The 21,526-nt window shown below is 49.1% G+C and overlaps 1 protein-coding gene across 11 annotated transcripts in view; it reads right to left on the reverse strand.

The window, feature by feature from the left end:
• PHF6 (PHD finger protein 6) overlaps positions 1-21,526 on the reverse strand; it is a 271,288-nt gene that overhangs the window by 176,795 nt on the left and 72,967 nt on the right. For all 11 annotated transcript variants that reach the window (XM_086918695.1, XM_086918694.1, XM_086918693.1 and 8 more), the window contains 2 exons: positions 10,279-10,412; positions 9,927-9,970 (listed from right to left, as the gene is read on the reverse strand). In XM_086918695.1, coding sequence (XP_086774821.1) covers positions 9,927-9,970; positions 10,279-10,412 — 178 coding nt within the window. The remainder of the gene's footprint in view (positions 1-9,926; positions 9,971-10,278; positions 10,413-21,526) is intronic.

The raw sequence follows: 21,526 nt of genomic DNA on the forward strand, positions 1-21,526 counted from the left end.
ATTGTTCTCAGGAATAAGCCCCGTCAATGATGTTGTTCCCACCGTGCGCAACTTCGTCTAGGTGACGGGGTGAGATGAATTCACGCTAGCAAATTTGTCAAGGTGCCCTGGCAGGAGCTCAGCAAAACCAGAGGGGATGATGGACGGAGTGATGAACTTTGCAAGCACTCACCCACAGTCAACTGATCTGGTTTTAATCCATCATCATTCTTTAGCTCACTCCGCCACCCCAGTTCAGACATGGCAAAATACAAATCGGTCGGACCCTATGCCTCATAAGAACAGTCCAGCCCGAACTGCCAAGCCATGTCTTCCCTGGACCCGAAGCAAGCCCCTGGGCCCGGTTTCTGGCTAATCAGCCGTCATTAGCCAGGCTAGCTTGAATCCAGTGGCAAAGTAAGCAAGGGACCCACGTCTGGGCATACCCTGCCAACTTAGGGTGAACAAAGCAAAACCAAAGGAGCTCAGCATGGATTATTCTTCGGCTATGTAGTCTATGAACGTGCGCCCGATGTGACACTAGAATGTCACTCTGCCGTCAAAGCGCCTGTATCCAGTCTTCCTCAGACCGGAAACCTTCTCTCTGGCCCAAGGTGGCACGAGCAGTCCCCACTCCCTGCCAGAGAGGATTATCAGAAGGAACAAGGTGTCCCACGAAAGTCAATACCCTGGTCTCCTATTGCTGGCACCTAGACATCACTCAGTGAGAGACTCAATAGTCAGAGTCCTAGAACCATATGGTATCATATATCCTGGATATCGTGGCCAAGCCCTGGTGTGGAATGGGCATAGTTACTGCCTTCCTCAGTCTGTGGTGGTGTTAGTAACTCATTGAACTTTGTCTCATCTTTGTCCTGCCCAGCCGCAGGCGATTGATGGGGAGACAAGGGGTTTGGTAGTGGACAAATTCCCCCATTACAATTTCCACTAATACCCCTACAGAAGGTTGATGGGGAAGAGAGAAGAAATTCCTTGTTGTACGTCACAGCACCCTCTTCTTAGCTCAGGAAACTGTTTTGTCTAGGTAGGCCGTCCTCACACTCATTGAGACAGCGGGCCAGGCGAGGACACTTATTCACCAGAGACAGCCCCCAATCAAACCCAGAGGCCTCAAATCCCGTCACTCGTTCCCACAGTGGGGCAGCATCCGGATCAAGCCTCCCTCACATCTGTGGGAAGGTGGGGTCTTGGAAGGGGAGCCCGATGGGAGGAAATAGGGCACAGTCTGCAGCTCTGGGTAAGGTCCTCCTTCTAGGCCAGAACAGTCGGCGACTGAGGTCATCAACAACCTCTGTCAGGAAGGGGAACCACCGAGGAAGGTACACTGTGGCGTCTCCCCAGCGTGGGTTGCCTCATGCCACATCACCCAGCCTCTGATGATTTTCTGATCACTGGAGACTCACTACCCAAGGCTCTTCTTCTCTTTAATGGAGTCCCCGTCATTGGCAGAGCGGTCACAACTGCCAGGGCAGTTGTGAGCGGTCCCCCTCCCAATACCTTTCACTGTTTTTAGGATTTCATTATATGAATGTGGAGCTCAAACGGATAGCAGCCACAGTTTTGGCCACCTAGGCCATACACAAGTATCTTAACATTTTTAATTTAAGCTTATGTATTTAGAGATTTGTCGACCCTAGATAACTTTCTCCAATTTTGGGATTAGTTGGCTCGGCCTAGTACAAGTGCCACTAAAATGCATCCAATTCACAAAGCATCACATCCACAGAATCTCCTAACTGATCTCTGACCCCTGGTATATACACTGTCTTATTTGCTAAATTCTCAGTTTACAAGAAGCTTGCTAGCCTTATTCCCTCCCACATGAAATTTAGCCACCATCCTTGTAAAAATATAATAAGCCTTTTCCTGCTCTAAAGAAGTTGCCCCTGTATGTTTGTTAAATATTGCCACGTCCTTTTAGGTCTCACTTCCTCTTTTATGTTTGTGTGCAGGCACACTATTAATGTGTTCCTCATATGTTTGATAAGAGTTGCTTTTTCTATCACGCACACCTAATTACGGTTTTCAGTGCTTCCTACATCACCATGTTCCTCACCCACATTGTAGTAATGAATAAAGGGCCATTTCACATAGATTTGTTAAATGTTCATTGGCCTCAGCAACAGCCCAAATCCCCATGGCCAGTTCATCATGCCAATAACTGTGAAGTGATCCAACATCATCTGCTGACCTCGGTAGGCTCTCGCCATCAGATTTAGAAGTCTTTTGGTTACAAGAATATAACTTAGTCTTGGAGAGGTATTGTGCATATGAGGAAATGTGAACGGCCTACAGTTAAAAGGGTGACAATATCTCCACATATCAATCAGTCCTAGGTATTGCAAATGCTACTTACCAGTATGCATCTGTTCTTGGCATGTAGGGCTGCTGACATTCATATCTGTGCATAGATCGCCGCCTAGTGTTGGGTCCGGATGATTGCACATTGTTGTCCTGGAAGAGTCTTCGAAGTATCACGAGATAGGTGGCTCCTCCCCTGGACTACAGTGCGCATGGGCATCGCCTCCATCCCCAGATTGTTTTTAGCCATTGGCAGAGATGGAGTGAACTATGTGAGTGATGACCATGCTATGAGCATATATATATATATGAATACTGCAGCTGCTACAGGCACCGGGGAGGAGGGCGGGCGATATGAATGTCAGCAGCCCTACATGCCAAGAACAGATGCATACTGGTAAGTAGCATTTGCAGTTCGAGGCATGTGGGCTGCTGAATTCATATCTGTGCATAGAATACATAGCAGTCCTCCTATTATTGGCGGCCGCCCGTGCCAGCTGCAGCAGTCTGAAAAAGTGTTCTGAGAACAGCCTGACCAACAGCTGCCTGCTGTTTAGAGTGCACGTCTACACAGTAATGTTTAGTAAAAGTATGTGTGGTAGACCATGTGGCTGCTCTACAAATATCCTCTAAGGGAATGTTCCCAAGGAAAGCCATAGAGGCCCCCAACTTTCTGGTGGAGTGGGCTTTTGGTGGAATTGTGAGAGTGCGTTTAGCCTTAGCGTAACAGATCTGAATACATTTCACGATCCACCTAGCGATTCCAGCTTTGGAAATAGCCTTACCCTTGTGGTGTGAGGCAAATGCAACGAAGAGTTGCGTGGTCTTTCGAAAATCCTTTGTCCTGTCAATGTAGTACATTAAGGCTCTTTTAACGTCAAGGGTGTGGAGCATCCGCTCCGCCAGTTACTCAGGGTTTTGAAAAAACACTGGCAACTCAATTGTCTGGTTTATGTGGAATTGAGATACAACCTTGGGTAGAAATTTGGGGTTAGTGCGGAGCACCACCCTGTTAGCATGTACTTGGAAAAATGGTTCTTGGATGGTGAGTGCCTGTAACTCACTAACCCTCCGTAGCGATGTAATTGCTACTAAGAAAGCCACCTTCCAAGTCAGAAACTGAAGTTCACAAGAGTGCAGTGGCTCAAAAGGAGGACCCATCAGCCTTGTAAGAACCACATTGAGGTTCCATTCTGGGGCTGGTGGTGTCCGTGGTGGAATGACCCTTTTGAGTCCTTCCAGAAATGCCTTGATAGCAGGAACCTTGAAAAGTGAAAGGTGTTGCCTATTCTGGAGGTATGCGGCCATAGCAGACAGGTGAATGCGGATGGAAGAATACGCCAAATTGCATTGGTACAGATGGAACAGGTAACAAATGATGTTCTGAATGGAAGCATCCAGCGGGTCTATGTCGTGGTTTACACAACAAACGACAAACCGCTTCCATTTAGCCGCATAGCATGCTCTAGTAGTGGGCTTCCTTGCCTCCCGAATGATGTCCATGCAATCGGGGGGAAGATTGAGGTAGCCAAACTCTAGGACTTCAGGAGCCAGATCGCCAGGTTGAGCTGTTGCGGATCTGGGTGCTGAATGTCGCCATGGCTCTGCGTCAGAAGGCTGGGTGTGAGATGAAGCCTTTGATGCGGTACCACGGAGAGTTCCAGAAACGTGGTGTACCATGGTTGGCGAGCCCACGTCGGAGCAACCAGGATGAGAGTCATCGAGTGCTGCCTGAGCTTGCGCGCCACCAGCGGTATCAGAGGTGCTGGGGGAAAAGCGTACGCAAATCTGCCTGACCAGTTCATCCATATCGCATTGCCCTGCGATTGCGGGTGTGGGAACCTGGTGGCGAAGCTTTGGCATTTTGCGTTCCCCCTTGTGGCGAACAGGTCTATCTCTGGATGACCCCACCTTTGGAAGTATGGTTGGAGTACTGATGGATGTATCTCCCACTCGTGCATTTGGTGGCTGTGCCTGCTGAGCAGGTCCGCCATCTGATTGTCCTTGCCTGGGAGATGCTCCGCCATGAGGAACATGTTCCTCTGAATGGCCCACTTCCACATGCTCTGAGCCAGATGAGACAGCTGCGGAGAGTGTGTGCCTCCCTGTTTCTGAATGTAGTACGTGGCCGTCATGTTGTCCGTCCGGATCAACACGACCTTGTTGCACAGATGTACTTTGAATGCCTTTAAGGCCATGAAGATCGCCATCAGTTCCAGTACATTGATGTGCATCTTCCTTTGCTGTAGTGTCCATAGTCCCTGCACTGTGTAGTGGAGTACATGCGCTCCCCATCCCTGGAGAGAAGCGTCCGTCGTCAGGATAATCTGTGGCACAGGCTCTTGGAACGGTCGGCCCTTGCAAAGGTTTTGTGGATTCCACTAATGCAGAGAGTTGTTTGCTCGACCGCTCACCAACACTAGGTCTGTTAGTTGCCCGTGAGCCTGAGTCCACTGACGTGCTAGGCACTCCTGAAGCGGACGCATATGTAACCTCGCGTGCGGGACGATGGAGATGCAGGAGGCCATCATGCCTATCAACTGCATGAACACCTTCGCTGGAAGCGAGTGCTGAGGTCTGAATCGTTGGATCAGCGTCTGGATACTGGCGATTCTCACTGAATTTGGCTGCGCAGTGGCTGCCAGAGTGTCTATTGTCGCGCCCAGATACTGCCGTATATGGGCGGGTTGGAGATGGGATTTTGGGTAATTCAGCGAGAATCCCAGATCGTGCAGGAGATGAATGGTGCGGGACACGTGGTCGGCGCACTGCTGTTCTGACTTTGCCTGAATGAGCCAGTCGTCCAGATAAGGATAGACGTGGATGTTCTGGCGTCTTCGATGCGCCGCCACAGTCGCCAGGCACTTTGTAAAAACTCTTGGCGCTGTGGTGACCCCGAAAGGCAGAACCCTGAACTGGTAGTGCTGGTCTTGAATTGTGAATCTGAGGTACTTCCTGTGTGAAGGATGCAGGGGAATGTGAAAGTATGCATCCTTGAGATCTAGCGTAGCCAGGAAATCCCCCTGCCGAAGCAGAGGGAGAACCTGCTGCAACGTGAGCATATGGAAGTGTTCTGACAGAATGTACCAGTTGAGGGGCGTGAGGTCCAGGATGGCCCTGAGGGATCCGTCCTTTTTGGGGATTAGAAAGTACAGAGAGTAAACTCCTGTTCCCCTTTCTTGCAGTGGCACGAGCTCTATTGCCCCTTTTTGCAGCATGACTTTGACCTCCTGCTGCAACAAGTGCAAGTGCTCGCCGGACATAGGACGGCTTCTTGGAGATATGTTTGGTGGAGTGGAAGTAAGTTCCAGACAGTAACCGTACTGGATAAGAGATTTGACCCACCTGTCCGTGGTGATGGATTTCCACGCGGGCAGGAACTGCTGGAGTCTCCCCCCGACCGGTGTTGTGTGGTCGGGGGGCAGCGACAAGGCGTCACTGTTTGTTGGTGGTGGAGGACCTGGAGCTGTTGTTTCCACGTCCTCTGCCTTTGACATTGTTGCCCCTGTAACCACCTCTACCCTTGTTGGTGTATGAGGTTTGGGTGTTGCTTTTATAGTACTGCGTGGATTGTGATGCCTGACCCCTTGAGGTGCCTCTATTATTGGAGCGGCGAAAGGAACCACCCCGAAACTGCTGGGACTGGAGGGCCCCCATAGACTTAGCAGTGTCCGTGTCTTTCTTCATTTTTTCAAGGGTTGCATCCACTTCAGGGCCAAACAGGTGGTCTGGATTAACTGTTTGATTTAATATGGTTGTCTGTATGTCTGGTTTAAAGCCTGATATTCTAAGCCATGCATGTCTACGCAGTAACACGCTAGTGTTTATCGCCCTGGAGGCGGTATCAGCCACGTCCAGTGCACACTTAATGGAAGCGTTGGTGATTAGCTTCCCCTCCTGAATTAACATTTCAGCACCCTCTTTGTACTGATCAGGTAAGTGCTGTAGAAGTGTTTCTAGGGTGTCATAGTGCGCCCTATCGTAGCGTGCAAGTAGGGCCTGCGTGTTTGAAATGCGCCAAATATTAGCTGCCTGTGCAGCAATACGTTTTCCTGAGGCTTCAAAGACTTTCAATTCTTTATCTGGGGGAGTAGCATCACCCGTGGTTTGCGAGTTTGCCCGCTTGCGTGCGTTGGATACAACCAAAGAGTCCAGTGGCAAGTGTCCCTTGATGTACGTTGGATCAGTGGGCGCTGCCTTGTATTTTTTGTCAATACGAGGATTGATGACTCACGCCCGAGTGGGATCCTTGAAAACCTCAGGCGCGTGCTTCAGCACCCCCTTGAGCATAGGCAATGTCTTGACAGTCTTTTCAGCCACCGAGAAAGTGTCAAACAGAAAATCGACATCCACTGGGTCCGCATGGAGGTCGACATCATGATTAGCCGCAGCTCTCTCAATCAGAGCGTTGAAGGATGCTGAGTCCTCTGTTGGAGAAGTTTTTGCTGCAAAAAGTTGCGGTTCGTGACCTGACTGAGGGTCCTCAGGGTCGCCTCCAGCAGACCAATGTTCATTGACCTCCTCCGGATCCGAGTACGCTGGATGATTGTACTCGTCCTCCTCATCTCCGTCACCTTCCCCAGCGATAGAGTGAGCTGGTGAGAGTTCTAAATTTTGTGGAGATGCAGGCTCCACAGGGGCAGAAGTACCCGCAGAGTCCAACTTCTTTTTGAGTGGAATACGAAAATGTTCCAACACTGGCTCCGGGGTGACCTTCCTTTTAAGGAGAGAGAGTTTGCCTGTGTTGGCGTCGATGACAACCTCTCGACGCTCCTCGTCCGCGAGTGGCTGGAGCCGAGGCTTCAACACCACCAATGACGCTTTAGGCGTCGACACCAGCTTCAAGGGCGCCCCGGCCCCATGTTTTGGAGCGAAAGCCTTCGGCGTCGTCTTCGGCGGCAGCGTGAAGTGGATCGGCGTCTGCGCCTTTGCCGATTTCTGTGGTGGCTTCGGCACCACATCCTTCGGTTCGGGAGCCAATGCGTCCTTCCGAATACGTTGAAGGGACTCCGTGACCTTCTTGGTCAAGGACGGTGAGGGCTGGACCGGCTCGAGCGATTCCCCCCGAGTCCGGAGTCGGGTCGGCGATCAAAGGCACGGTCTTCGGAGCCGACACATCACCACCCTTGGCCTTGTCGACCGGAGTCGGCGCAGCCAGAGCTTTGGGGTCGTCTTGACGATTCTTCGAGGCTCTTTTCGGGTCGTCGACCTTCTTCGGCGCCGACGCGGCCGCGTCGGTCGTCTTCGCGCTCGGCTTCGACACCGGGGTCTTCGGGTCGGCCATCTTGGCGCGGCTCTTGATGTCGGCGGCCATTTTGGACTTTTTAGGCGCTGAGGCCTTCGGAGCCTTCAGTCCCACCAGTGCGCCTTTCACTTTCGGTTTCGACACCGCTGGTGTGGACCCTGATGGCTTCACTTTCGGTTTCTGTACCGGGAGTGGCGCATCACCAATGTCCGTGGCCGGGCCCGGAGGCGGGGCCGTGGGACGAGTATTAAGGTCTTGGGTAAGGCCCGAAGGCGATCCCTCGACCTGGGCCGTATAATGGGGGTTGACCCCTGAGTCAGTCTGAGGATGCTCCTCCTCTGAGCTATCCTCCACGGTGGCAATGGCCCCGTCGTCGTCCCCTACCTCTCTGACGACTTCCTCAAACTCCTCGTCCCCCGCGTCGTAGTTTTCATCCTCTGACGCCGGGCTGGAGTCCGAAACTTGAAGGACAGTGTCGTCATCAACGTCTTCCTCAAAGATGTTGTCCGGCGGGGGCGCTGATAACTGGGCCTGGAGTCTAGCGGCCCGACGAAGCTTGAGAGTCTTCTTGCACCGGAACTTGGAGCAGGCCATACACCTGGCCTCATCGTGGTCCGGCGACAAACATTTGTTGCACACTGGGTGCACGTCGAGGTGTGAATACTTTGAGGTGCACACCGGGCACCTCTTAAACGGAGTTCGTTCCATGTTGAGTAGTCTGGAGCGTCGTGTAGGCCCGTCTGCGCCGACAGCACGCGGAAGGGCAGCAAGTGTTCGGAGTCGATGAATAAACAAACCCGAACGATGGACAATACCGACGCAAATCCTAAAGACCTTTTGGTCTCAAGTTAGGAAAGTTAAACAACTATCGATTCCGACAGAGGGAACCGAAACACATCCGAACCCAATGGCGGAAAAAAACAATCTGGGGATGGAGGCGATGCCCATGCGCACTGTAGTCCAGGGGAGGAGCCACCTATCTCGTGATACTTCGAAAACTCTTCCAGGACAACAATGTGCAATCATCCGGACCCAACACTAGGCGGCGATCTATGCACAGATATGAATTCAGCAGCCCACATGCCTCGAACCAAACATTTCCCATCAGCTGTCCAGGTCTTCACATTTAGCATTTGAGAACTATTTGGTGTTCCTCGAGATGGGATATGTGTCCCTGCAATCATTCACAATCAACCTGTCAAGTCATGGTCTCTTCCACAGTATGTACTCTATCCCCAAACTCAAACGCATCTCTTTTAATGACTTAGAGGTTGCTCTAATTTCAGGCAGGATATCTCCGTCAGGACCTTACTCTCTGCTGAAACCAAACAGGCTGATGTTCCCTGGGTGCTCAGAACTTGGCAGGGCATTCAAGTGTATTCTGTCATAACTACCAGGGCCTGATAGTGACTTTCCTCACATTAGAGCAACCTCCTGATTTTCCTTAAAACGTCAGTACAAATGTATTCATGATCCTTTAACTCCAAAGTCCCGCTTAATGTTTTCCTCATCACCAGGAAGCCCATTCCTTGGGTAACATCACTGTTAACTAAAATCACAAATATTGTTGTTGCAGACAGGAAACCTGCTAGACATCAGTTAAGGATACACAAAAAAATGGGCGAGAGGGTGCCTCCTCAACCACAGCCCCAAAATAGCTAACAGCAGAACCCATGTTACTGCTACTAAACTCACCTGGAGCAGACTATGCATGGACATTCAGCTACAGCGTACTGTAATGGGCTTGATTGCACAGGGATACTTAAATCTGTGCTTCACAATCACTTCATGCTCTACCACCTGTGGTGGCTCCAGTGCCTATCCTCGTTTCGAAACAGAAGAAAATACAAGGCAACCAACTTCCTATTTTGAATCTTTATCTTGGACGCCTACCAACCTCCTCAGTTCTCTTCTACATGGTGTACTGGTCTGAGCAGAACCGTACAGATATATTAATGAGCACACTTGTCCTTAGGTCTGAGTGAAGCTCTCAAAAGAATAAAGTACAATGTCAAATACTGGTGCATTAACTAATCAGTAGGGCGTGTGTTTAACTATGAAAAAATAACTACAAGCAGGTTTATTTGTTTTTAAATACATAATCCAGACACACTATAGTTTGAGCTCATACATTTATCCAGGGAATGGCCGACATTCTAAGCAGCCCATGGGTTCCAATAGAACTCACACATTTTTACAAAGATATTTTGCTCTTGCACATTTGGTTTGATTTGGTTTGTCACATATTAAATGTGGCTTACTACCAAGCAATACTGAATTTACAACTTGGCAAAATACAATTTTACTTAAAATGACTAGTTTACCAAAGTAAACAGGCCATGTTTTTGAGAACATGCAAACATGTATTTTTTATTTTTACCTTCAGAGTTATGTGCTGATTTCCTGTGCTTGCGACAATAAATCCTGTGAATAAAGCAGTTGTAAATTTATTGAGACAGTTCTTAAAGCAAAGCTTTTAGTTTAGTCCCCAAAAAATGAAAAAAAGACACTGCATGTTCTCACTCTGTTAAATCGTTTGTATCAGCTTTATTAGCTACAGGGATGGCCATCACTTTGTCTATCAAAACAACTTCTACAGTCCTTTAAATTACAAGGAAGCCACTTTGTATATTAAACGTTTAAAAACATGAATTGCAGGCATGGCACAAAAATTATGTGACTTGCGAAAAGTGATTTCTAATGAAAAGAAATGTTTTGCAAAAGATCCTTACATGTAAACACCTTCTGATGCTTTTTCCTTGATTTGGGCCTTATCATGCAATGCACAGTAGTAATGATATGTCTTTTGACAAGTTTTCACCTCACATCCTATTGTTGCTCCTGGACAGTGACATAATGAGCACATCTGTAAATTGGAGAAAGAAAACAAACATGGAAAGCTATCAGGAGACACGTATCTCATTCCAACTAAAGCAGACAACTATTAAATCGCTGCAAAGATGACATTCGGTATGACGGTTTCAAACGGATTGCAATTTACATCATTTCTATGTGTACATCATCCAATGCTGCAACAACAGATTTGCTGAGCCAGGGTCTGTCTAAAAAGCAGAAATGAAGAAATCCAACCCCGAACCAGGAATCTTGTATATTTTAACAAACAACTGAAATGGTTTGGTAGCTGGTATTAGTACAGGGCATGTTCAATGACTGTTACGGCCTCTCCGCCATACAGATTGAGGTCTTGTTTGGCTTTAATTTTCTCATATAAGAAGCAATGGTTTATTTTTAGAGACTCATTGAGATGTGGATATATGGATTTTCGTATCCAAAGACCAAATCCTGACATCTTCACATCTTCAAGATGAATTACACACATTAATAGGGGGATAGGGGCTGCAGGGGCATGTGTGTGTGTTCTCACTGTTTAATGTGATCATGATGGTATCCAATTATATGGCATATCTGTCCTGTGTTTCATGTACTAGGCTTGTGCAGTCTAAAGAGATCTGTTAAAAGTGTGACTTAGGATGGTTACATTGATGGGAACGTCGCAAGCGACACAGTAACAGACCTAGGCTATGATGGGGGTTTGGACAGGGTTGTGCCTAAAGTTAGTTGTTTATTTCTGGTGGTGTTAGACCTCCGGGCTGTCAGAAGCTACATGTTAGCTAGCTTTATGCATATAACACTTAACTGCGCCCAGTTGGGTGTATGTTATGTTCTGCCTAAAGTGTGATGTTGGATTACCCTATGGGAGCATGTCGAGGGTATAAAAAGAATGCTGGGACGACGATCATGAAGTTACAAACTGCAATTAATGAAACCAGATAAACCACTTCCAGCATTTCACACAAAAGGGGCATCAGTTCGATGTTTAATATAATAAGAAAAAGAGTACATGCCTGTAGTCTTGGTTCTGCATTGTACGAATGTGCCCTGAAGTCATAAACGCTTGATTAGTTCCCTGATGTGTGCATGGACAGGACTCGAAACACCAGTTTTTTTTTCACAGAAAAGCAACATAGAATGTCTTTGTCCAGTAGTTCGTGTTCAGATCTATGGATGGGAAACTTGACAGAGGCCTAATTTTCCCCTGAGTTTTCAAATTAATTTTCCAGATTAACCGTATAGATCTGCATTGGAGCATTCAAATGAAGAGAAAACCCCTTCAGCAGAGAACATGAGGGTAAAAAGGCAACCTGGTAGGCTTAGTTTGGAAACACATCAAACCAAGGATGCACGTGGTCTTCTCCACTAGGCAAATGGATCGGCTTGGAGTAGACTGCAAAACCCTGTACGTGATTGGCTCAAATGGAGGCAAAGCATCCGACTGCTGGGGTTGGAGACAATAGTGGATAACTCTACAGTTCCATGGAACTCTGCTGTGAAAATATAAATAAAAGCAAAAAAAAGTACAACCAGTACATAACAGGTTGACCCCTGTACAACAATTGGGTTGAAGGTTTTCCACTTCTCTTCGGTTTAAAGACATATGGAGTACGTGAGTACTGAGACAGGACCATGATGAGCTTATTCAGATTATTAGCACCAGTCTGTTTTTTTGTGCCAGATTGACAACGTCAGTAGTTATGTGATCCTCTGACTTGACCTAAGGCACACGTAGGTCTACTATTGGGGGTAAGAGATGCCACAAGCCTTCTTTAGGAATTACGAATGTCAGCGCTGATACCTGATATCATGAAAAATAACGCAATGTGTGCTGTGTTTTTTTTATATTTTTTTATTATAAAGTCTGTTTATTGAAAATAAAGCAAAAGCAAAGGCCAAACAAATTGAGGACACAAGTCCCTATAAGAGAAGCGTCAAAATAAATGCACATTCCATGTTACACGGTGAATTATCATAATATAAAGACAAAAGGAGTGTAGTCTAGACTATGCAAAACATCATCAAGTCTTCCATTAGGTGATATGTCAAAATTAGAGGAGAACAATGCATGCCTTACCCACAAACCTCAAGCAGCGTGTCAGTATATTCACTTCCAGGGGAGTACATAAAGATAGGATTGGCAAACAAGAGTTAATCCATATTCCGGTTGTCCAGTGGAATTCCATCAATGACACATCAGAAGAATCGTTAGTGAAACGCGATGCATAACCTCCCAATAGGTAGGACCTTAATATTATCTGATGAATCTCATTAAACAATGGAGAGGCATCATCAATTTTATAGAAATAAGACAAAAAAAGAAGAAAAGAAACGAAAAAAGTGGAAAACTATAGGGAGTTTCCCAGAAGGAAGGGGAGAAACAAGAAGGCGGACGCGCTGTAAGGACCCATATCCCAAGTAGGGGACTTAAGGGGTACAGATGGCAGGCCCGTTGATTCAGGTGAGCCGTTCCGGAGATTCCGGTTTCCAACCCTTAGAGAAAGGCTCTAGGGAGTCTTCAAACACCACCAAGGCTCCTATTCTGGGAGGAACTAACCAGGAGTGTCTAGTCAAAGTGAAATGGGGTATAAGTGGCTGCCAGATGCGATCAAATCGTTCTCCTAATAAATGGAGGATCAGGTGCCAGTCCGCGTGTGTCATGGCTTTTAGCATTGAGGGTTTAATGCCCAAAATCGTGACTAGCGGAGAGGAAGGAATGGGGTAACCCACTACTTCTTTGAAGTGACTAAGGACCTCCTTCCAGAACATAGTGAGACTGGGGCACGACCACCAAATGTGAATAAAGTCCCCTCTATCCCTCTGACACCTCCAACAAGTCGAGGGGAAGTTTGGGAACAACTGATGCAGGCGGGTTGGTGTATAGTACCACTGTGTCATCAATTTGTATGCGGACTGGCATTGCGCTGTGCTCCGGTATACCCTTGGGATATACCTCTACAAATCGAGCCCACCCCTCCGGAGGTATATCCTTATCCAAATCTATGGCCCACCATGTCTGGTATCCATGATGCGCGGGACGCTGGGAATGTTTAAGGTGGAGTTGGTTTTAGAAATCAGACCCTTCGAACCCTCAAGCTTGCGGACCAGGTATTCAAAGGCAGTAAGCTGTCTAGTGGCTTCCAGAATGTAAATCTGGGAACTAATCCAGTGCCGTAGTTGATAGTATTGCATATGTGAAACCTCTGGGAGGTGAAAGGTTTGCTTACAATGCTCGAACGTACGGAAATCATTGCCCTGAAAAAGATCTTGAATAACCCGGCATTCTCCCTCAGCCCACACGCCATATGCATAAGGTTGCAAGGCAGGGGAAACCATGGGGTTGAGCTCTATGGGAGTGATAGGGGAGGAAAACGTTGTTAAGCCCTGTGGTACCGCCAACTTATCCCAGATCTCTAGCGCCTTGAGACCCCACGGGTATGTAGCGCGCTTTATAAGTGTCACTGATTGATTGATTGATTAGGAGTAGCTATGTAAGCACTATGGGGACATGCTTCTCGCGGCAGCCAAGCGAGGTCCCACAGAGGTCTACAGGATACCATCCGGTCTAAATGGAACCCGTGGTCATCACTTTTGCGAACCACCCATTCCGATAGAAACCGAAGGTGACAAGCTCAATAGTATTCCAGAAGGTTGGGGCACGCAAGTCCAACCCGGTCCCGGGGCAACATTAAGATCTTGTTAGAGAAGCGAGGACGGGAATTCCCCCATTTACATTTCCTAAAGTCCCGCTATAGGGCAAGAATATCAGCTTGTGGTATTGAGGTGCGGAGGATTTGAAATAGATATAGGACTTTAGAGAGAAGAGACATTTTAATGGTATTGATGCGTCCCGGCCATGCAAGAAGAAGGCCCTACCATCTGTGCAGTTCCTTGCGGATGGCTTTCTAATACGTAGGCCAATTGGACAAAGTCCAGGTCGAGAGCGTGGGGGTCAAGTCAAGGCCCAAGTACCAAATCGACAAGTTAGTCCACAGAACCAGGATAAGATCTTGCAATTCCTGGACTTCCGAGGCCTGAAGAATAAGATTAAGAGCATGAGATTTAGTGCGATTGATCTGATATACTGATGGGTCTTGAAAGGACCTGAGGAGCGTCGCCACGAATGGGAGAGAAGTAGATGGAGAGGACAGGGATAGAAGGAGGTCATCAGCAAAGAGGGAGGCTTTATGTTCATAACCGCCCATGGAGATACCCCTTATATCCTGTTCTTGACGAATGACGATGGCCAGGGGTTCCACCACTAGGGCAAATAGCAGAGGGGATAATGGGCACCCCTGTCTGGTACCGTGATAAACAGGAATAGGGGGCTGCGAGAAGTCCATTAAAACAAATGCGGGTCGTGGATTGTGAATAGGGTGCCATCAATTTGTAGATCAACCCCGGTCCGAACCCCACCTTCCGTAGGATTTCTTTGAGAAAACCCTAGTCCACTTGATCAAATGCTTTCTCTGCATCAAGGGACACCAGACAGGCAGGAATATTTCTGTAACATGCTTTTTCCACAAGGTGGGCTATCCGCCGGATGTTGTCTGCTCCCTGAAGATGGTGAATAAATCCCACTTGATCGGGGTCAATGAGACCCTGAAGGTGAGGTTCCAAGTGGTTTGCCAAGATTTTCGTGTAAATCTTGGCGTCTGTATTTAACAAGGCAATGGGGCAAAATGACGCAGGAGGGTATGATCTTTCCCTGGTTTAGGAATAAGCACTACTTCTGCCTCAATCATTGTAGGAGTGAGGCCCGAGCTATCTTGTAGACTATTAAAAAGATGGTATTTTGAAAGAACAAGGGAGCCCAAAAAAAGTCTACTAGGGACCTTGGGAGTTAATTATTCTAAACAAACAGTGGTCCCCAGAAATGAAAATAGGCGATAAGTAAATATAGACTCAATTGTTACTATATTGAAGTGGACATGTCCAGCCGGACAGAGGTCAATTCTTTACTTTTTATGTAATGTATAAGATAGTTCAAAAAAATGCATAAGGTGGGGCACAAGCCTGTGCCCTACTTAGCCAATAGAGTACAGAAGGGGAAAAGGCAGGGAGGACAAAAGGGCTTCAGGCAAAGCTAATTGGAAAACCTATTGGACGCCAGCGCGCCTGGCGACCTTAGGTCTGAGAGAAAATTACCTTTGCTGGAATTGCGACAAGGATAGGGAGACCTTGCACACCTTATATGCCGCTGCCCAAATGTTAGAACATTCTGGGATAAGATCTTTACCTTCATAAACAGACCGTTAGCATGTACGCTCAAACCAGAATTCCCCTCCCTCACAACCGCATTTCTGACCACAGAACTAGAGGTCGGAACAGGACAGAGACCTATTGGACCTCCTTATAACAGCAGCTGTAAAAATAGTTCTCACCAAATGGAAAAACACCTCTAAGGCAACTTTCAGGGACTGGCTCAACTGGTTGACATATCTGAGGGGGGCTGACAAAATGGTCCTCCAAAACTCACCATGGAAACAACCCCGCAGGGGCATGTGGGAGGCCCTGGACAAATACCTTGACACACATGATCCGCTTTAAGCTATACCAACACAAATCAATCACACGGAGCACAACACAACTCCAAACCAGGGCCAAGTCTGTATCGAGAGATATCAAACTTCTTGTATCCTTCCTCTTCTTTTCTCCTTTTCTATTGCTCTCTTTTTCTATCCTCCCAAATTTTCACCCCTTCCCCTCTCACACCTCTCTCTATCTTCACGGGGGCATAGGGATAGGGGGTCAGCCTAGCAGGAACAATCTGTAAAGTGGCGCCACCAGACCAGCGAGTTGGGCTGGAAACCCTGTAATGATAAAACAGCAATGACTATATGTGTCATGTTGCATGTATTGACGTATTTAAAAGACAATAAAAATGTGTTGAAATAAAAAAAAAAAAAAGAAAAGGTAGTCATTTATGAATCAATATAGACACTCCTCTCACATAGGTGCTATAAATGGGAAACAACTGGTTTCCCTATGTGGTTACAAAGGTAGGTGTCGAACTAGGTGATAGGTGGGTCTCCTGTATAAGGGCTATGTCCACCGTAGACACTTGTTTACCTGTACGCGGGTTATTTAAATCCTGTATATTCCAGGACATGCAGGTTATATCTGCGAATGAGTTGATATTAACATGCAATGACATTAGGTAAAACAAGCATTAGCATAGCCTTTGGGACCTTATCAGTGTTAAGCCATGCAACAGTTGTTGCTGCAACAAGAATATTGTGCTGCATAACTAAATACTTAGACGGTCCCAAAAGCAAGACCTATTGGCTATGCCAATGCTTGTTGTTAATAGTGCTGTGCATACGGTTTGCTATGGTCTAAAAATGCCGCATTGGCTGAAGGTGTTGCACATGATCGAGCTGCACGTGATTGAAGGATGAGTTTGATTAGATTTTCCTCCGGGGGAATAAAGTTACTTCTAAATGACCCTGGACAATTTCCAGGGATTACCGTGGACGCAAATTATCAGGTATTTCTTCCAGCCGCCCCCTGTCAGGCACGGATCCCTGGCTCTGCAGATCGGGCACTTGACCTCGGCGGGAAAGAGCAGCCGGGTCTCATTAGACGAGGAAAGCAGGACATGGCCGGCAATGCTAGTGCCACGAATTACAGCAGAACTCGTTTTTAATCACTTTAAACAGCTTTTAGGGGCGTGGCCAAGATGGCGGAGTGAGTGGTCACTCTCCGTGAGCTCCTCCGAGCCTGGGCCCTTACGCCGCTAGTATACGCTGATCTCCCCCCACGTTGCTGCAAATCGGCAACGGGAGGAAGGGGGACCCTGGTGACACCGCCCAGGGTGACAAAGAACCCCGGGGCTGCGGCTGGAAGACTCCGGAGGCACTGCCGGTAGCAACGATGGCCCTCGGCGTGGGCCGGTGGCGGAGCCAGGTTTGCCTCGCAACTGCAGCATTGCCCGGGAGGCGCCTCGGAGCTGTGGAACCGGTCTGGCGGTGGCGATTGTGCCTATTCGGCTTTGCGGTGGGTCCTGGTGGTCTGGGACGACCGGCTCCTGGTAGTGGAAGGACTGAGGTGTGAGCCCCGGCATCATACACTACGCGAGGCCGGGCTGCGGCCTGTGCGACGGACCTTGAGGGCACCCGGGGACGCCCTCGGCCTGCCGTGCCCCACTGGAGGAGCCGGGGAGGTGCGGAGCTGTGTCCCTGAGGCAGCGCATGGCCCGGGCGACGGAGTGGGAGCCGCGGAAGGACAGCTAAGGACTGCAACGCCGCTTGGTGTGTGGAACTACGCAACGCCGCGGCTGCGGCCTACACCTCCGGAGTCGCCTTGTGGGTAGCGCTTGGACTGGCGGGCCTCACTGGATGAGGTGAAGAGGGCTCGTTCGGCTCTCCCACCACTGAGGACGGCCCGGGCTACTGTTTCGACACACCGAACCAGCGAGGCCTGGGAGCGGTTCGGCATCAGAACAGCCTGTCTGGTGAGTGGCCTTCCAGGTTCATTGGAGGTGAGGTGGCACGGTGGACGAGCGGCTGGCCTAGACTGCCCCTCCTACGCGATTGCACTGGGGGTGAAGGCGCACTGTTCGCGCTCGGCCTGGGAGGTCGGAGGCCCTCTGGATGTCGCACCGGATCGGGAGGCGACCGGCAACATAGAAGGGAGAGGTACTGGTGGTGATCGCGTTGCACGCCGAGTACTCGGGGAGCCCACACCTTCTACGCCAGCAGTGGAGGCGGCGGGGACCAGTGCGGGCCTGGTACTTGGACTAGAGGGCCCAAAGGATAGCCGGATTTTGGGGTGAGCAGACCGCGGACTACGGCGCAGGGACACTGGGGGTACTGGAGAGCAGTGCGGGCCGATCGGCTGGTGCCCCTGGGGCGAGGTGAGGGGCTACGGCCATTCAGTGTCTCTACAGGCAGCCAAGGAGTGCACTATTCCACGCAGAATGGCCGGCAACAAAGGGGCCAAGAAGGGGGATCGTACTCTGCCGGACATGTTGAGCAGAGGCAACGCGAGGCAGGATCGGGGGCAGCACTCCCCGAACCAACCGGGCGGCTCCCAAGGGGTGAGCGGAGGGGGAACCACCGGTCACCAGGTCTTTCCTTGAATCTCTTTTCAGCTCCCTGCGAGAGGATTTTCAGGCGTTGAAGCAGGAGGTGGCAGGGGAAGTTCGAGAGGTGCGGAGGGAGGTCGATGGCCTGGGTGAGAGGGTGACCTCGGTGGAGGAGGCAGGGCACGCCCGTACCGAAGAGATCGCGCAGCTCCAGCAGGAGGTGATACGGTTGCGGGACCAGCAAATCGATCTCCAGTCACATGCAGAGGACCTTGAGAACCGGTCCCGGAGAAACAACATCCGAGTCCGGGGCTTTCCTTCCGGAGAGGAAGGGGAGGACGCGGCTGGATACCTGAGAGACTTGTTCAGAAAGATATTGGGTGAGCCGGCCGACTTCCACGTCCGGATAGACAGGGCGCATTGAGTGGGCCTGCGGCGCCGGTCCGCAGCACCTCCCCCCCGATATCTTAGCCTTCCTGCCGGACTACCCCCTGAAGGAGAGGATCCTCCGCGAAGCTCGAAACAAGCCATCCCTGGAGTTTAGGGGTCACCGGGTGGCCCTCTTCCAAGATCTATCGGCAATCACGTTGCAGAAACGCAAGGCCTTTAAAATAGCGACTGATTTCCTACGGGAGCATGACACTCAGTACTCATGGGGCCATCCCTTTCGCTCAAATTATAATACTAAGCTACAAAAAACAATGTGTCAAAAAAACGGTAACAGTACAGTAACACCAGACTGTTGAGATAACCCCGCTGTTTAATTTAATTTTTCTTCCTCATTTTTTACTTCCTCATTAAGGCGGTACGGCAATTTATTCCTGCAGCCAGTATCTCTTAGACGTCATTCTAAGTAAACATCGCAGTGATTTATGCCCCGAGATACAAACTTAACTACTAATTTGCAACTTTCGTTGGCTTCCCCCACTGCATTTGTGCCTAATAGCTGTACCATTCTGCACTATTTACTAGGGCACTCCCTTGAAGCCTTCACATCCAATCGCGTGGATTGATATCTTCCACCGGTAACAGGAGTGTAAACTTTAACAGCAATACCAGGCTGTTGAGATAACCCCGCTGTTTAAATTCAGTTTTAACTTCCTCATGAAGGCAGGACGGCAATTTATTTTTGTAGCCTTTATCCCCCCCCCCCTCCCCCACCCCCCTCCCTTAGACATCATTCTAAGTAAACATCGCAATGATTCATGCCCCGTGGTAGAAACAACCTTAATAATTAATTTATAATTTTCGTGGCTTCTTCCACTGCATTTGTGCCCAATGTCTGCACCATTCTGCACTATTTACGTATTATTAGTTAGGACCAGGGGTCTCGAACCCTGACTGACAGTCTCCTCTCGTTAATTATCAGCGCGTACCGCTTTAAGAGACAACAGGGCGTGCCCTGACGTTACCCTGCACGTCTCCGCCTTCCACCAATCTGCAGCAGCATATAGCGGTGTGCAGTAGGTCCATGGGCTTCTTCCGGGTGAGACGGCAGCCTGGAATATAGGTTGAGCGGGGAGCCGCGAGTAAGGCAGTAAGTTTATTGGAATTCCGCGATAGTTAGCGGGGTTTTTTTATCTCGCCGTTTTTGTTTACCTCTGACAATCACGCGTGCTTCTTTTTGTAGACAGTTACCGCGTGAAGATTACCCGCGCTGTCTTCACCTATGGGAGATATCACACTTCGCTAATGGCGTGAGTTGTCCCGAGTATCCGGGCACCAAGAGTGTTTTCTGTTTGTTGGGTGTTTTAGTCCACACGCTTTCCGAAATGCCTCATTTTTTCGCCTGGCTTACATAAACCATTACATAAGTTGCGACGCTTTGTGTTCATTTGCATGGCATCCTCTCGACCTGACATTGCCAGTAACGTGAGTGAAGCTATTTACCTAGTGTAAATGTAAATGTCCGCCTGGCATCTATACAAGATATCACTGCGCAATGAGTACAGGTGTCTAATTCTTTCCTGACACTAAATGCTCATTTATGTGGCATCCCCCTGGATATACCACCGTTTCCCTGACCTAGCGATTGCACCAACTACGCAATCACTAACCAAGCAATTTTGAAAGTACTACCCATAACTAATGTCGAGCATTAGGCACGATATTTACAAGACAGGCACATAGTGAAGAAGTGATCAGCCCTGTTTTGATTGTGAACTAGGATTCAGTCCGTCTGATAACACTTACCCACAAGGGTTGATGGCAATAGACTATGAGGGTGCACGCGTTCACTTCGTGACGCTGTGGGACCTCTGCATTGCTATCTTAAGATTTGGTGCATTAGTCTAGTTCTGATGCTCCTTAAGGTTCAATTGTTTTTACACTGAGCATTGTGTAAGCATGTGCATTATATGTAGGTGCATAGTGGCAGGACGTCCACTTCTGTGACTTTCCACAGACTTGTCCGTTACGGACCGGACTGGGACAATGGAACCTTAGGAACAGTTTGGGGGACGGGGGGTGGGGGGTGGGGGGGGACGTTGGGGTGGTTCAGTTGGCGATTGGGAGTTCAGGGGGGATCCGGGAGTTGGGTGGGGGGGGCGGGGGGGGTCGTCCAGTGCACCATGCAGGTACTAGCTGCTTTGGCTTCATTCACCTTGTTTTGTCCAGATGGGGACGCTACAAGCTTGCAGGGAGTGGGGAGAGGGTCGTCCAATGCACTGCGCGACTACTAGGTATTCTGGAGACATTCACACATCTTAGTTTGCCCAGATGGGGAAGCTGCGCGAACACCTACTGTTTCTTCTTTGCCTTGCTGCCTCTGACACTGTTGCGGGTGCTCATATCTTCCGCCTTATCTGAATGGGGACTTCACGCCTTCGCCCACATCGTTCTCTATGCCTCCTTACACTTTTAAGGTTGTGACCCTGAATGTCAGGGGTTTGAATAATCCTGTCAAGCGGCGGGCAGTGCTTTCCCTCCTGGAGAATACCCATGCGGACATATGTCTCCTTCAGGAAACGCACCTGCTGCCGCAGGACACACATAGACTGTGCGCACATAAGTTCCCTTCCCAATTCTTCTCTTCTTGCAACACTAAGACAGCAGGGGTGGCGATTCTGGTGGCCAGACACTGTAAGGGGGAAATTCTC

Source organism: Lissotriton vulgaris, chromosome 4_1, assembly GCF_964263255.1.
Source record: "Lissotriton vulgaris chromosome 4_1, aLisVul1.2, whole genome shotgun sequence".
Lineage (NCBI taxonomy): Eukaryota > Metazoa > Chordata > Amphibia > Caudata > Salamandridae > Lissotriton > Lissotriton vulgaris.